Source organism: Leopardus geoffroyi, chromosome B4 (assembly GCF_018350155.1).
Source record: "Leopardus geoffroyi isolate Oge1 chromosome B4, O.geoffroyi_Oge1_pat1.0, whole genome shotgun sequence".
Taxonomy (NCBI): Eukaryota; Metazoa; Chordata; class Mammalia; order Carnivora; family Felidae; genus Leopardus; species Leopardus geoffroyi.
This window is the reverse complement of record NC_059341.1, coordinates 135513418-135525546: the sequence shown is the minus strand read 5'-3', so window position 1 is coordinate 135525546 and position 12129 is coordinate 135513418. Positions and strand designations below refer to the sequence as shown.

General features: G+C 44.1%; 1 protein-coding gene across 2 annotated transcripts in view; it reads right to left on the bottom strand.

Annotated features, from left to right (window-relative positions):
* Positions 1 to 12129, bottom strand: part of MEI1 (meiotic double-stranded break formation protein 1) — a 79129-nt gene that overhangs the window by 2719 nt on the left and 64281 nt on the right. For both annotated transcript variants that reach the window (XM_045464627.1, XM_045464628.1), the window contains 4 exons: positions 11729 to 11810; positions 11366 to 11541; positions 582 to 663; positions 9 to 115 (listed from right to left, as the gene is read on the bottom strand). In XM_045464627.1, the coding sequence (XP_045320583.1) occupies positions 9 to 115; positions 582 to 663; positions 11366 to 11541; positions 11729 to 11810 (447 nt within the window). The remainder of the gene's footprint in view (positions 1 to 8; positions 116 to 581; positions 664 to 11365; positions 11542 to 11728; positions 11811 to 12129) is intronic.

Genomic DNA, 12129 nt, shown 5'->3' with positions numbered 1-12129 from the left:
GTACTTACCAGGGTCATGAGCCTCAAGATCTCAGGTCTGAGGAAGGAACTCTCTCCAGCATCCAGGAGGGTAAACAGCAAAAACCGATTCCAGGGCTGGGAGACCACATGGAATGCTACAGGAAACACCAGTCACTCTAGGCTGTTACTGCTACTTTTCCATAGACCATGGAGCATTGCTGAAGAGGACTTTCTCTGATTGGCTCAAACAGGGGTTGCCCAGCTAGAGGCAGGGCATTGGACAAACTGACCTGAACGCAGGAAGTTTCTTTCTTCCCTGGGCTTCTATCCATCTATGCTACCTGGCCCAGGGAAACCACATATCCCACTATTGTGGGAAGCAGGCATAGGAAGGGCTCTGCCATTTAAGAGCTTTTGACCTTGGTTGGGCAGGTTCCTTGATCTCCCTGAACTACAATGTCCTTATCTGTATAATGGGCATGGCAATGCCCTTGTAGTATTATGAAAAGAATTAAACAAAATGAGTGTGAGTCAAAGAACAGAGGTTGGAAGTCTAGGACAGGAGGGTGGCAGGGGCTGGCTGCCCCTATGAGAACATCAGAAAATAGGGAGGGTTTCTACCGATGTCTGGGCTCCGGGCATGCAGGTAATCAAGCAAGGCTTCCAGGCAGGCAACACAGGCATAGGACAACAGAGGGTCCTTCTGCAAACAAACAAACAAAACCCCACAGAAGTTAATGTCAGGTTTTGCTACCAATGAGTTTTGGTGTCAATCAAGAAAAAAACATCTGGTTTTCAGAATAATTTGGATTTCAGAATTTCAAATATGGGATTGTAGCCCTGTAGATAATCAAGGAATGTTCGTTGGTTTCATGTCTAACACACACACAGAGCAGAGCACAGTGCTTATACTGATGATTCACCTATGTTCTACCTACATTCAAGAGGCTGTTTCAGAAAAGGAGATAAGCCCTGAGCCCCATTAAGAGGTTCATAGATTACAGACTCTGTAAGAACCTCACAGTTTATCTAAGCCAGTAAGTTTCAACCTTTTTTTAAAGCAGAACCTTTCATCAAACAAAATTTTATGCTCTAATAAGCATGCCAAAAGATCTCATTGTCATCAGTCATTAGGGAAATGCAAATGAAAACTACCACTACACACCCACCAACAGCTAAAATTAAAGACTGACGATACCATGTGGGTTAGAATGTAGAGCAACTAGAACTCTCATCAAGTTCTGGTGGGAAAGTAAATGATGCAACCATTTTGGAAAACAATTTGATGGTTTCTTATAAAGTAAATATGTACTTACCATATGTGCTAGGCAGAATTTTAAGATGGCCCCATGACCTTTGCTCCCAGATGTTATTCCTGTGATTATGTTACATTATAGGGCAAAATGAGATTGTTGGGGCCTTGAAAAACCATTTTCTCTGGCTGGTGGCAGAAGAACCAGAGAGCCTGGAGATGTGAGAAGGACTCAGCACACATTGCTGCTTTGAAGATAGAGGGGCCCAGTGAGAAAGAATGTGGGCAAAGAGCCAGAAGAGGCCCCTGAAGAAGAAGTGGATTTCTTCCCAGATTCCCGAGATAAGCACCCAGTCTGGCCAACACCTTGATTTCAGCCTTGTGAGACTCTAAGCAAAGAACTTGCTCAAACCCACTCAGACTTCTGATATAGAAAACTGTGAGGTGATAAACGGTGTGGTGTTAAGCCATTAAGTTTGTGATAACTTGTTACACACATTAGAGAACAAATACCTCATTTGACCCAGCAATTCCACTCCTATATAAGAGAAATAAAACTATATGTCCACACAAAGACTTGTACTTCCATATGAAGAACAACTGTATGCATAATAGTCAAAAATCTGGAAGTCCCAAATCAATAGGTTAATAGGTAAATAGCTGTGGTATGGCCATATAATGGATGACTACTCACCAGTAAAAAGAAATGAAGTACTGACACACACACCAATATGAATGAAGTTCAAAAGCATTAAGCTAAGTGACAGAAGCTAGACACACAAGACCACATATTGTATGATTTCACTTCTAGGAATTCTAGAAATGGCAAAACTATAGTGACAGAAAGCTGATCAGTATGTACTGAGGGACAGGGATGAGAAGAAATTACCAAGGGGCACCAGAGAATTTTCTAGGGTGATGGAAATGTTCTATATCATGATTGTGGTAGTGTTTATGAAACTATATTTTTGTCAAAACTCATTTAATTGTATACTTAAAATCAAGAATTTTATTGTATGTAAGTTATAAAAAATGATTTTTTTAAATGTAAAAACAAACAAAGCTATGCTGTTTTCATACTGTTCTTTCAAAGGCAGCAATGTGATGGTTAAGAACATAGGACAGACTTGGGTTTGCATCTTTGCTTAGTCACTTACCATCTATGTGACCCTGGCTAAAGTCACTTACTCTTGCTGAATGGGAATTTTAAAATTACCTGAGTTGCTGAGAGGGTTGAAGGAGAAATGGATACAGAGTGCTCAGCCAATGCTTGCCACAGAGTACACACTCAATAAAGGGTGAGAACATCCTCATGAAATGCATAACAGGAGAAATACGCCCTCCCTTTAAAAACCCCTGGGTTTTCTACACAGAACTCCTAAGTACTGTAAGGAACACAGCTTGAAGTGTTTGAGCTATCCACTTACCTCATTTTACAGCTGAGAAAATGAGGCCCAGAGAGAAAATACTTGACCTGAGGACACCTGCATATATCAGTAGGTGGCAGATCTAGAACCAAACCCTGGGCCTTGTGCCCTTTCTCCTTCTCCAACCTAAACTTAACTCTTAACCAGTGGGCACTTCCAGCCTCTTCCCAGGCACACACATGAGCCAGCATGCCTTGGTTTCCCCACCTGGCAAAGAGCTATGGCCCCAGTGCCACTCTCTGACTCTGTCTCCATATTACCTGAGAAACCCAGCAAGCACCACCTGGATGAGGAGCTGGGACCACTGGGCATTAGGAATGCCAGGTACCACCACTCTGGTAACAATGGCCCCTGTTCACAAGATGCATTTCTTGGGACACTGAAAGAACATGGATTTTGTAAACAAAAGGACTTAGGTTTAAAAAATTTTTTTTAACGTTTATTTTTTTTTGAGACAGAGAGAAACAGAGCATGAACGGGGGAGGGTCAGAGAGAGACAGACACAGAATCCAAAACAGGCTCCAGGCTCTGAGCTGTCAGCACAGAGCCCGACGCAGGGCTCGAACTCACGGACCATGAGATCATGACCTGAGCCGAAGTCGGCCGCTTAACCGAGCCACCCAGGAGCCCCGAAAAGGACTTAGGTTTAAATCCTGACCTAAAAGTGTGTGAACTTAGGCAGGTTACTTAACATCTCTGGGATTCTGTTTCCTTGTCTATAAAACGGAGATGATAATTTCTACCTTACAGAGGAGTTGTGATGAATAAATAACATATGTCAGGGCACTTAGGTGGCTCAGTCAGTTAAGTGTCTGACTTCAGCTCATGTCGTGATATCATGGTTCTGAGTTCAAGCCCCACATTGGGCTCTGTGGTGACAGCTCAGAGCCTGGAGCCTGCTTCAGATTCTGTGTCTCCCTCTCTCTCTCTGCCCCTCCCCTGCTCACGCTCTCTCTCTCTGCCTCAAAAATAAATAAACATAAAAAATTTTTAAGTAAATAAATAATGTAGGTCAAGTGTTTGTGCAGAGTAGGCACTTGATAAATGTCTTCTCCCCTTCCTCCCCACCTCCTACTCTCCTAGAACCCTAACCTGACATATACCTCTGCTCTTGTAGGAACGATACCTGAGATCAAAGCCTCACATCTTGTAAAACTAACCAGCTCACTGATTTCCAATCTGGTAACAACATTCTACTCCAACCCTAATCACAAAGCCAAGTCTAAGCACAAGGATAATTGTTTCTTCCCTGCTCAGACACAGCCTTACCTCTCCCCAACTCTCCCCAGGGATGTAGCAATTGGACTGGAATCCAGGAGTTCTTGCTGGGTTTCTGCTTGGAGATCCCCAGCCACAAGACACTCTTATTCCTCCCAAAGTGGCCTGCTCTATTGTTAGTCCTGGCCACAAGAAAGGGCCCCCTCCTGTCTTCCTGCAGCTCCACCTGCTGGCCAAGGTCTCCATCTCCAAAGAAACCCAAAACGAACGTACTGTACGTATTCTCTGGAGACAGAGATTTATAGTCCTGTGGCTCCTCTGAGAAGTAAAAAGGGAAGTTTGCCCTGGCTTCTCCCTACTCCAATGCCATGCAAGTCCTCCAGTACACAGCCCTCCCCCGCACTGCTATCAACCTGCTCTCTTTGCCCCGCGTGACCCAGCATGGTGAACCCTGAACACCGCCTCCATCCTCACTACAACCAACGCTTTTCTGGGCTGTGCTCCATTCCCGGGGGAATGGAGGCTATTCTCATAGGCCCAAATTGCTTAATGCTGAAAGACTCCTTACATTTTGCAGATAGAGAAATCAAGGATCAGTAAGAGGAACTGACTTGCTAAACTCCTTCAGAGTTAGGAGCGGGGCAGGGACTATGATGCAGATCTCTATGATTCTGGCCAGTGCACCTTCCACAGCACTGCACTGAGCTACCTCGGCTCAGACAGCTGAAGACTGCACACTCTGCCCAGCACTCAGTCGTTGGTGCTGATGTTGCATGGCTGCTTTGGACCAGAGACGTCAGAGGACTAGCACCCAGTGCCCTAGCTTAGGTCTTACTGTCATTTTTTCCCTTTTGATACTGCTTTTTTTTTTTTTTTAATAACAGCTTTAATGAGATATAATTCATAAACCACAAAATTAATCTTTTTAAAGGTACAGATCAGGGTACCAAGGTGGCTCAGTCTGTTAAGCATCCAACTTTGGATCATGATTTTGAGGTTTGTGGGTTCAAGACCCATGTCAGGCTCTGTGCTGACAGCTCAGAGCCTGCAGCCTGCTTTGGATTCTGTGTCTCCCTCTTTCTCTGCACCTCCTCTGCTTGCTCACAAACTGTGAGATCAGGACCTGAACAAGGACCAAGAGTCACACACTTAACTGAGCCACTCAGGCGTCCCTAGATGAGTAGTTTCTAGTATATTCACAGAGTTGTACAGCTATTTAATTCCAGAATATTTTCATCATCCCAAAAAGAAACCCCATACTCATTAATAGTTGCTCCCCATTCCATGACCCCCAACCCCAGTCCTAGGCAACCACTAATCTACTTTCTGTCTCTATGGATTTGCCTATTCTGGACATTTCATCCAAATGAAATTATGTAATATGTGGTCTTTTACATCTGGCTTCTTTCACTGAGCATGTTTTCAAGGTTCACCTGCATTGTAGCATGTGAGTGCTTCATTACTTTTTATGGCCATATAGTATTCAATTGTACGTGTATACAATTTGTTGATCCATTCATCAGCTGGTGAACATTGGGGTTGTTTGTACTTGGAACTATTATGAATAGTACTGCTATGAACATGTGTGTTTAAGTTTTTGTGTAGACACACACTTTCAATCTCCTTGGGCACATACCTGGGAATAGCACTGTTGGGCATACAGAAATTCTATGTTTAGCTTTTTGAAGTACTTCCAGGCTGTTTTCCAAAGTAGCTGCACCATTTTGCATTCCCACCCCAATAATGTATGAGGACTCCACTTACTCCACATTCTTGCCAACATTTGATATAATCTGTCGTTTTCATTTTAGCTATCTCAGTGGGTGTGACATGGGCCTCGGTGTCATTTACTTGGGTAACTGTAACAATCTCTTGCTCAACAGTCCACTTGCCTTCAGGCTTTCTCCTCCCACCCCTCTTTCCTACTGTGGTTGCCAGTGACCTTTCAAAAACTCAGTCTGATAGAAGCCCTTCATGGCTCCCCACAGCACCTCTGGGCCTGGCACGTAAGGTACTGACTAGTCTGGCCCCTGCCCAGCTCCTCAGTGTCATCTTCTACTTCTTGCCGCCCCTCAACCTCTCCCTCCCCCATGCACTCCCTCCCCCATGCACTCCCTCCCCCATGCACAAAAATTATGCACTTTTGCTCATGCTGTCCTCCCTGCCTGGAATGCCCTTCCCTCTACCTCTGCCTAGACACTGTTCAAGGCTGAATTCAAATGTCACCTTTTCTGTGAGGCCTTCTCTGACTGCAACCCCCACAAGCAGCAAAAGTTTTTGCCTAAAAGAAATTCATAGTTTTACAGAAGAAGACAGAAATTCAGACCACTGACCATATAATAAAATATGATAATAAAATATGATAAATACAATCCTCATTACAGGATTGAATAAACCACTCTGGGAGCTCAGGAGAGAGAGAGAGACCTCCTCTATTCTTGGATTGCTGTGGGATTAATATTTGCTGAATGTATGAGTGATTGAACAAATAAAGAACCGTTTTTAAATGACAAAGCTATGGAAGGTCTGAAGAAGGCTTATCTCCAGCCCTGAGGGAAGGACACAGAAACAAAATGACTCTTCCATATACTTCCTTGGATTAAGGGCAGTGACAGAAAGGTCACTATGGCTGAAGGCAGGAGGCCAGGGAATTTCTCAGGAGTGTGTCAGTGAGAGAAAGGAGAAAGGGGCTCCTTGGTCCTGTTCATCAGGCAGTAACAGGGACAGTGACTGTGAGGCTGAGCGGCTCCTCACCACACTTTCCTACAACCAGCACAGGCCCAGTAGCCTCTCATGAAGAATTCATGAGTTATTTCAGTTGGTTCCCCTTCCCAGGGACTGCTGAGGACAGTCCAAAACTTCCAGAGAGACAAATACTATATTATTGTACTTAAATGAGCTACCTAGAAGAATCAAATAGTTGAATAGAGATAGGAAGTAGAATGGTGACTGTCAAGGGCTGGGGAGAGGGGACAATGGAGAATTACTGTTTATTGTGGACAGAGTTTTAGTTCGACAAGATAGATGAAAAAGTTTTGCAGATGGAAGGTGGTAGTGTTTGTACAACAATGTAAATGTACTCACTGCCACAGAATTGTAACTTAAAAATGATTAATTTTGTGATGTTAATTTTACCATGATTTAAAAAACAAAACAAAACCAAAAAAAAAAAAAAAAAAAAAAACCACCAGAGGCACAGGAGAGTGTCGCAGCCCTGGGCCCTGGGCAGGGAAAGTGAATGGTGATGGTGCTAAAGGAAGTCACTGATCCCTTAGTGGTTAAGCCACTAGTTTAAGGAAGGTTTCCATCACTCAAGGCCTGGTTCAAATGTAACCTCTTCTGTAGAGATTTTCTTGATTCAAATAATAGGTCATTTTGGCATTAATTGTAATTGTGCTTCCTACAATCTGAGTACTTAATGTCATATTCATTTCTGTGTCCTCATTCATTCATTCATTCAACAAACACTGGATGCCAATTTAGTGCCAGGTTTCATGCTGGATATAGAGTATAAGGGAATAATTTTTTCCCTATGTTCTGAATGTTAAAATAGGAACTTCAGCCCTTTCAGAAACATTGAAGAGAAAGCATTTGCCCTTCCTCCCACATTTAACTGGCTCCTCCTCACCCAAGGACAGATTAATCTAATAGGTAAGATACTAGCTTAACATGTACTATGCCATCAAGACAGGATCAAGGTATTAAAGGTCATGCTCTCATGAACTTAAACTCTTAAGGTCTTGGCCAGCTGGCTAAGTGTCCATAATGCAAACATAATTTCCCTGCATATAGGCTCCTGGTCTGGCCTGGGGGAAAGGCGGTGGTTTAAAAGCTCTTTTTGAATAGATATGATAAAGCAAGTATAGTAAAATGTTAATAAAATCTAGGTGGTGTGTATATGAATGTTCACTGTAAAATTCTTTAATCTCTGCTGTATATGAAAAAGTAGAGACAAAATAAATAAATAAATAAATAAATAAGCCCAGTATGACCTGAAGTCCCAGCTACACTCTACTACAGTGTTTACCAGAAATAAAGCTGATGTTTTGGTTCTCGTCTGATTCCTGATTTCTCATCTGGTTTTGAACCCACAAGGGGAACAAGACACAAAGATTAGTCAGACACAGTTCCTACCTTTGAGGAGCTCACAGTCTCGGGAAGACTGATAGGAAAATGGGAAGTTACAACAGAGACAGCTAAAGGTACAGAGCCTTGTGCAGAGATGCGCTGGCAGGACAAATCTCGGCAACCACAGAGCCAGCAACGTCTATCTCCTGACATTTCTCAACTTTCCCCATACTGTGCACAGGCTCAGTGGGGATCAGTCCTTGAACATGATCTCCCACAATCAACAGCCGTATCATATATGTGCAGTCATCATCTGGACACCAAGTAGTGTCTGCTCAAATGAAGGCCCACATCCCACCCCAGGAAGTCTCTGCAACTCCCCTCACTCATTTGCTGGCTCCCTCCCCAACCTCCCTCCTCTTGTCTTATGAACGACTTGCCCTCAGATCAGACCATAAGGATCTCCCTTAGACAAGTTCCAAAGGGCAAGAAGAGAGAATCCAAGTCTAACAAAAACAGCATAAACATCCAGGGCTTCCGTAACCCTACAGTGACCAGCTCATATTTGAAAATAATACACAATAGGGGTGCCTGGGTGGCTCAGTCGGTTAAGTGCCTGACTTCGGCTCAGGTTATGATCTTGCAGTTCGTGAGTTTGAGCCCTGCATTGGGCTCTGTGCTGACAGCTCAGAGCCTGAAGCCTGCTTCGGATTCTGTTTCCCCCTCTTTCTGCCCCTCCCTGGCTCACACTCTGTCTCTCTCTCTCTCAAAAATAAATAAATATTAAAAAAAATTTTTTTTAAAGAAAAGAAAATAATACACAATAAGCCTCTTAAAAGAAAAGAAAGTTCTGGGGAATCAAGGGTTGGAAACAGGCCACAAGGCCAGGAACAGGGAATGAGTCCATATCAGAGAACAAAATGGTGCTGCCATCAAGATCAATCCTGTTTTTGATGCCCCCCTGCCCGTAGGGATGTAGGACAAATCACTTGGTCTTTTCAGCTCAGCTCAAGCATCCCTACCAGGAAACCTTCTCTGACAGCCAGCTTTGCACTAACCCTATACTAGGCTATCAGTTACACCCTTTACCCCACAATGCAGTGTGTCCCTTTAGCCCAGAACTGACCACATTGTGTTATCACTTCTTGTCTACACAGCAGTTCCCCACAAAATGTTAACTCCTCAAAGGCAGGCATCTAACATACCTCCATGCCCCACCACCCTTCACAGTATGTGATGGCTGGATAAACAATGATCTCCATGGCACAAAAACAGACACTCAGATCAATGGAACAGAATAAAGAACCCAGAAATGGACCCACAAATGTATGGCCAACTAATCTTTGTCAAAGCAGCAAAGAATAGCCAATGGAATAAAGACAGTCTCTTCAGCAAGTGGTGCTGGGAAAACTGGACAGCGACATGCAGAAGAATGAACCTGGACCACTCTCTTACACCATACACAAAAAGAAACTCAAAATGGATGAAAGACCTAAATGTAAGACAGGAAGCCATCAAAATCCTCAAGGAGAAGGCAGGCAAAAACCTCTTTGATCTTGGCCGCAGCAACTTCTAACTCAACAAGTCTCCAGAGGCAAGGGAAACAAAAGCAAAAATGAACTACTGGGACCTCATCAAAATAAAAAGCTTCTGCACAGCGAAGGAAACAATCAGCAAAACTAAAAGGCAACTGATGGGATAGAAGATATTTGCAAATGATATATCAGAAAAAGGGTTAGTATCCAAAATCTATAAAGAATTTATCAAACTCAACACCCAAAAAACAAATAATCCAGTGAAGAAATGGGCAAAAGACATGAATAGACACTTCTCCAAAGAAGACATCCAGATGGCCAACTGGCACATGAAAAAATGCTCCACATCACTCATCATCAGGGAAATACAAATCAAAACCACCGTGAGATACCACCTTACACCTGTCAGAATGGCTAACATGAACAACTCAGGCAACAACAGATGTTGGCGAGGATGTGGAGAAAGAGGATTTCTTTTGCATTGCTGGTGGGAACAAAAGCTGGTGCAGTCACTCTGGAAAACAGTATGGAGGTTCCTCAAAAAACTAAAAATAAACCTACCCTACGACCCAGCAATTGCACTACTAGGCATTTATCCACGGGATACAGGGGTGCTGTTTCGAAGGGACACATGCACCCCAATGTTTACAGCAGCACTATCAACAATAGCCAAAGTATGGAAAGAGCCCAAATGTCCATCAGTGGATAAATGGATAAAGAAGATGTCGTGTGTGTGTGTATAGACACACACACACACACACGCACACACACGCGTGCACACACACACACACACACACACACACACACACACACACACTGGAGTATTACTCGGCTATCAAAAAGAATGAAATCTTGCCATTTGCAACTACGTGGATGGAACTAGAGGGTATTATGCTAAGCGAAATTAGAGGGTATTATGCTAAGCGAAATTAGAGAAAGACAAATATCATACGACTTCACTCATGAGTACTTCAAGACACAGAACTGATAAACATAAAGGAAGGGAAACAAAAATAATATAAAAACAGGAAGGGGGACAAAACATAAGAGACTCTTAAATATGGAGAACAGAGGGTTACTGGAGGGATTGTGGGAGGGGGGATGGGTTCAATGGGTAAGGGGCATTAAGGAATCTACTCCTGAAATCATTGTTGCACTATATGCTAACTAATTTCGATGTAAATTAAAATAATACATACAATAATAATACAATACAATACAATACAATACAATACAATACAATACAATGATCTCCAAAAGTCCTGTAAGCTGTGAAACACAAAGCCCTCTGGGGTACATATCTACTGTTTTGGCTTACACAAAATTCACTCCTCCTTTTTCTGCGAACAGTTTTCTTTTGTGGAACTATCCCTCTTTCATATTCTGTCTACAAGGGTAATGGAGAGCTGACCGCATGGCCCCAGACTCCGGGAGAGGGCACTGACTCAAGCCACATCAGCCAGAGCATCCCATGGTCCAGCCACAGTGATCGGCACATTACCCAAGCCAGACTAATGAGACTCAGTTCTGAGGGCTGCTGGGAAAGAGAAAGTCTCTTGCTGCTGGAAGGATATAAGCCAGGTGCTGCTGTTGGTCATTCTACCATCCCATGAGAATAAAGCTGATAGAGAAAAATGCAGAACCAAGACATGGAGACAGAGCTCTGATGACACTATCTGGGCCTCTGGGATCCAACTGTGCCTGAAGCCAGTAATGACCCCTGACCTTCTCAGTTATCAGCCATTTTGTGTTTCATTTCTGTCACTATAACTTTAAAAGTACCAATCAATCCACCCTCCAATCCTAGAGGAAATACCAGGTCCTAGACAGGCAGCTACTCCTTCCTACTGTTGTTCTGGGAGAAGCAGACTCCACTGCCAGGGTCCCACTTGGCAAGGGCCTTACCTGCACCAAGAGGTTCTGCAGTCCGATGACCAGGGACAACACTTGTGATGTTCCCAGCGGAGCGAGGGCAGTGTCCTCAGGGGCCGGTGGTGGCTGGGCCCCTGAGGGCACCAGGGCCACAAGGGCAGAGGAGAAGCTTTGTTGCAGGGCTGTCCGCAAGAAGCATAAGATGGCAGCTGAAAGCAAGAAACTCCTTCCAGTCAGTTCCCGCCTCTTTCCCTGCCTTCCACCTAGCTCTGTCACAGTGGGGAGACAGTGTAGATAATAATGGGGTGACCATCAGCTAGTCTGGGAGGGGTGGTCCCATCTCACAGTCTAAGGGAAAAGCTCATCTTCTCCTACTCGAGGATCCTGGGGCCATACCTGAGAGCAGTGCAGCCTTTTTCTTCGGAAAGCTGAGGACCTTCAAAACTTGGTCCAGTTCCACGGACAGTGTCTGGTGAACCTGGCAGGGTAGGGGGTGAAGGGGTGACTCCCACATTCTGGCAGCTTGAGCAGATGATAACCTGTCCCAATATCTCTTCTATGTACCCACACATACCCACTGCATCAAGAGGGACAAAGGAGGACACACAGTCTTGTGAGCCCACCAGTCCTAGATTCAGGAGTGTAAGGAGGTGAATTAAGCCTGTACACAGAGAACACTTCTTCCCCCAAATCTCCTCCATCGTCAAGGAACTCCTCCATAAGGGAGCCTGCCCGGCCTCATCTGTGATTCAGTCTCCATTTCAGCCCACCATCCAACTAACTTAGATCTAGAGTCA